Source organism: Populus nigra, chromosome 12 (genome assembly GCF_951802175.1).
Source record: "Populus nigra chromosome 12, ddPopNigr1.1, whole genome shotgun sequence".
Lineage (NCBI taxonomy): Eukaryota > Viridiplantae > Streptophyta > Magnoliopsida > Malpighiales > Salicaceae > Populus > Populus nigra.
Window position 1 is genome coordinate 5,347,853 of NC_084863.1, and position 4,282 is coordinate 5,352,134.

Sequence of the window (4,282 nt, forward strand, 5' to 3'; positions counted from 1 at the left end):
ACCACTAACAACAACAATCATATATGAGAGTTTTTATCTTCTTTAAATGAAGATATGACTTAAGGCCTAATAAATCTAAAGCCCACGATTGTTTTATTTTTTTTTTCTTCAAATAAAATTTTTAAAAATCTCCACTCTGTAAAGAAATAGATAAAATTAGTTCTGTGACGATTTAACTCTCTTGACTTCGAAGTAAATGAATGAATCTCAATGGTTTGGTGTTGCGAATATACATGAAATTATTTGTTTTTAATGTTGAAATCACGTTTTATGATTTTATTAATTGTTTTTGTGTTTTTTAATAGTTTTAATGTTTTAATACCAAAAAAATTAAAAAATATAAAAATATTATTTTTATGTATTTTTTAAAAAACCTGTTATAACCCTTTTATTTTTTATTTTATTTTTAAATCGGGCAAACCATGTTCTATTGTGGATTATTATAAATGCTCATAGATAATTTCTGAGAAAAAGGGGAAAAAAATCATGATTGCATGTCAGTTACAAACAAGTTACAATCAACTACAAAGAACTTTCGGAATCATGCACTTGTCAATTGAAAGAAGCATGAAGGCTCATCCAAGATTTGTAGACCCCACTTGATGTAGCATTTTGGCAAAGCCATGAACCGCTGATTAAAAGCATAAGGTGGGATTGCACTGTGCATAAATCTATGCAAGGCACAAGGAAGATGGCAAGAAAGTATCGTGAAAAACATGGTCAACAAAGGCATACCAAACAACAATGACACGCACTGCACTGAAAAGTCATGAAAGATGGGCAGATTCATTCATTACGAGTCAGTAGTCAGAAGAGAAACAACCAACTTTGGCTTTGCCTCTCTCTCACTCATCATGCACATACAAGATTTTGCCACAATGCTACAGATCAGAGGGAATAACATTGGCTGCAGGTGCTGCCGCAGGATAACTCCAAAACTACAAAGTTTTCTGTGGATTATTGTTTTGCAGCTCCTAGCTACTATTTCTTCCCTGTTCTTTTTACCGCCTCATCGTTGTTCTCTTTTTCTACCTGGGAACTTTTTACTGTTCTTTAAACATTGTCAGTGACACCTGAGACTACCCACCTTTTTCATCTTTGTTACCAGCTCTTCTTTTTCTTTCTTTAGTTTTACCGAAAACCAAACTTATCTGATGCAGCTCCTACTCCAAGAAAGTCTATGAAGGGCATGTTGATTTTCTCATTCCTATTTTCATTGTCACCACAGCGAGAGGGATTGGCCCTGTTTGTGCCAACTGACTCAGTTGCAGAATCTTCTGAGTTTGAATCAGACTGGCCAGATTGGTCCACACCCCTAACCACCCCAATAGGCCCATTTTGATAAAACCCATCTTCACTTCCATAGAACCTGTCAAAATCCACATTCTCCATTGTCACTTCCTTATCCACCGAAGAACCTGCAAACCCAAAAAACCATAGCAAGATATAATTAATACAAACAAGACCACATTAAATAACCAGTAAGAACCCATTAAGGAAAAAGTAATTTAAAAAATTGAATAATCTTTTACAGATGGGATGGGGAAAATAAGCACATACCCCTTCGGCCACCTTGAGGACTGAACCTGGTGAAAAGTCTAGGAGGTACTTTGGTTGAAGAGGGAGTGAGGGAGAGATCAGTGCATGTTGAGCCAGATTCATCAATGGTACTAGAGATGGTTGTTGATTCACTGCAAGCATTGTTTTGCAAAGTGACATCTAGTGATCCTGTAGGGAAGATTTGAGCAGACGAAGAGGGCTTTCTCCTCCTGTAAATGCTGGAATTTTCTCTATGTTTTCTAGCCATGATCACATGCCAATGGTTCTTAACAGCATTATCAGTCCTTCCAGGAAATAGCCTTGCAATCATAGCCCATTTGTTGCCATAAAGTCTATGAGCAGCTAAGAGTCTCTCCTCTTCCTCTTCAGTAAATGCTCTCCTGTTAATTCTCGGATCTAGCTGGTTAAACCACCTTAATCTACAACTCTTACCTGAAAATCAAAACATAGAGCCAAAAAAAAAATTCACTAACAAATTTGGTATTTCAAATTGAAAAAATAAATGGAATTCCAAAACTTGTTTTCCCATTTTACCAATTTGATCAAACTTATTAAAAATAGCCAATCAAGAAAAAAAAACGGGGGAAGAAACACCGTTTCTATTATCTTCAATGGTGGTGATCAATGCACAATCTAGCATCTTTGAGGACATGTTTCGCTCAAAACAAAACTTTTAGGGGTTTACCTGATCTTCCTTCAAGATTCTCAGCTATCAAGTTCCAATTTTGAGGACCATATTGGGCCACGAGCTCTTTGAGCTTAGCATCTTCAGCTGGTCTCCAGTGGCCTCTAGCACAAAGCTTCGCATTCCCATTTCTACCATGAACAGAGGTTTTAGGCTCCTCTTGCTCACCTGAATTAAATGACAAGCTCGTTTTTTGAACACCAAAATTCCCATCACCAGGTCTCTTAGCTCCCCAGATTTCTAACTGTTGAATGCTCCATGGTTTACTGTCCTGGTCCATTGAATGGCTCAAAATCTGAAAATTCATTTGAGGATTACTAGTTTTTATCTCTCTTGGTTGACCCATAACACCAAATGCATGAGAGAGAGAAAGTTGAGAAGCTGGAAGAGGAGGTGGAGGCAAAAAGTTCATGTCTTGATAACCATTGAAAACATGCTTGTCACTCATTAGGTGTTCTAGACTCATTCTGACCAAAACTAAACCAGATAAACCCAGATAGAAAAATCAAAGTTAACAGAACTTCAAAAAAACCCAGATGGATTCCTTTCTACAATGCCTAAAAAAGAGGAATAATATGAGAAAGGGAGCTTTCTTTCTTTCCTTTTTTTTTCCCTCTCGCTTGATTTTGGCTAGAGAGATTCAAAAGTGAATTGCATTTCCATGTTAGCTACTCTCCCTCTTGCCCATTTCAAAGGGTTTGCTTTGCTTTTTTGCAAGAAAAAAACTACAAGTTTTAAATATTTTGAGGCAAGGAAGAATCAGAGGAAACAGAGGATGCTAATTTATAAGAAAAGGGAACAGGGAATGAAATGGGGTTTCACTGTTGAATGAGAAAGAGAGAGGCAGCAATAACCATTACCAAAAAGAAGAGATGAACCCACACGATTCTCACTCTTTCTTCCTCACTCTCCAATATATAAATGTGTTTGTTATGAGGTGAGAAGGGTCCAATTTGAGACTGATCTCTCTCTACAGTGAATATACAACACCAGCAATATGGTCAGATGGTGTTTATAGGGGAAAAATAATAGTCTCTATCTCTGTATTGCACTCGTGTGGGTGGGTGGGGGTGTCCCTCAAAAACATATGCTTTTTGGTGTTGGTATTGGTGTTTGCCTTTGTTTTCTCTCTTTTCTTGGTCTTTCTTGGGGTTTGGGGAAAACCAGAATCTGTTTGTCTTTTACTGAAAGGCTTTTGCTTTTTTCAAAGGAAAACGGAAATTAAAAGGACCAAAGTCCTTTAACACCACCACCACCTGTCGTTAATGCATCCTTGCTGCTCCTTTTCTAGTTGCTACCCCCATTATCATCTGTGTAGCTCCTAGACTTTCCTCAGTTACTTTATTTTTTTCAAATTTCATGGCTGTTGCTTGTTACGTTATTTGATTCTTCTCCATTTTAGATTCTTTTATCCATTAGTCTTCCAACTTGCTCTGAGTCTAGTTTTAATGGTGGGTATGTTTGCTCTTCATGTTATTATCTAACACTCAAATTTTAAAGGTGGTCAAAAACATTATTTTTTGTAATACAAAATTTAAAGTATAAATAGCCTACTTACAACACTATTGATTAAAAAAAAAGAATTATCTTTAGCCCCAGTTCATTTTTACGGATAAAGCGATTGTTCTTAGAAAGAAAAGTTTTTTATATGTCATTGCAATGCAACTATCTCATTATAAGATCAATGAAATGGAAAGAAGAATAAAAAAAAGAATATGGAGATATCAGTAGAAAGTATTTTTGCCCCTTTGTTATATTTTCAATGTTTTTATGATAAATTACAAGTGTATTTATGCAGGAAAAAAAAATATTATAAAGCTAGTAGCTCAACTAGCAAAAGTCAAGTGATAAGGAGTCAATTAAAGGGAAAGGATATTTCTAGTTCGAATCCTACTACATGTATTTCTCAACCCATATATAAGTGTGTATTCGACTAGAGACCTTAAGTTAAAATAATTCTTTTTCATGATTTGGCTTTTGAGAGTGGTCACCCACCCATGAGTCGTGTTTAAGAGTGTGTCTATGATATAAAAAAAT

At 36.0% G+C, this 4,282-nt stretch overlaps 1 protein-coding gene across 1 annotated transcript; it reads right to left on the reverse strand.

Annotated features, from left to right (window-relative positions):
* Positions 1-767: 767 nt before the first annotated feature.
* Positions 768-3,422, reverse strand: LOC133669255 (transcription factor CSA-like). The gene is made up of 3 exons (XM_062089317.1): positions 2,246-3,422; positions 1,561-1,992; positions 768-1,418 (listed from the first exon to the last, which is right to left on the reverse strand). The coding sequence occupies exons 1-3, from the start codon at positions 2,709-2,711 to the stop codon at positions 1,132-1,134; spliced, it is 1,185 nt and encodes a 394-aa protein (XP_061945301.1). The 5' UTR covers positions 2,712-3,422; the 3' UTR covers positions 768-1,131.
* Between the last annotated feature and the right edge of the window lie 860 nt (positions 3,423-4,282).

Bases quoted from the DNA above. Each gene is read 5' to 3' on its own strand.
- LOC133669255 (XM_062089317.1), bottom strand. From the start codon at position 2,711: ATGAGTCTAGAACACCTAATGAGTGACAAGCATGTTTTCAATGGTTAT. The intron at 1,993-2,245 runs GTAAACCCCTAA...TTTGATTTTCAG, and splicing joins GAATCTTGAAGGAAGATCAG to GTAAGAGTTGTAGATTAAGG. The intron at 1,419-1,560 runs GTATGTGCTTAT...TTGGGTTTGCAG, and splicing joins TCCTCAAGGTGGCCGAAGGG to GTTCTTCGGTGGATAAGGAA.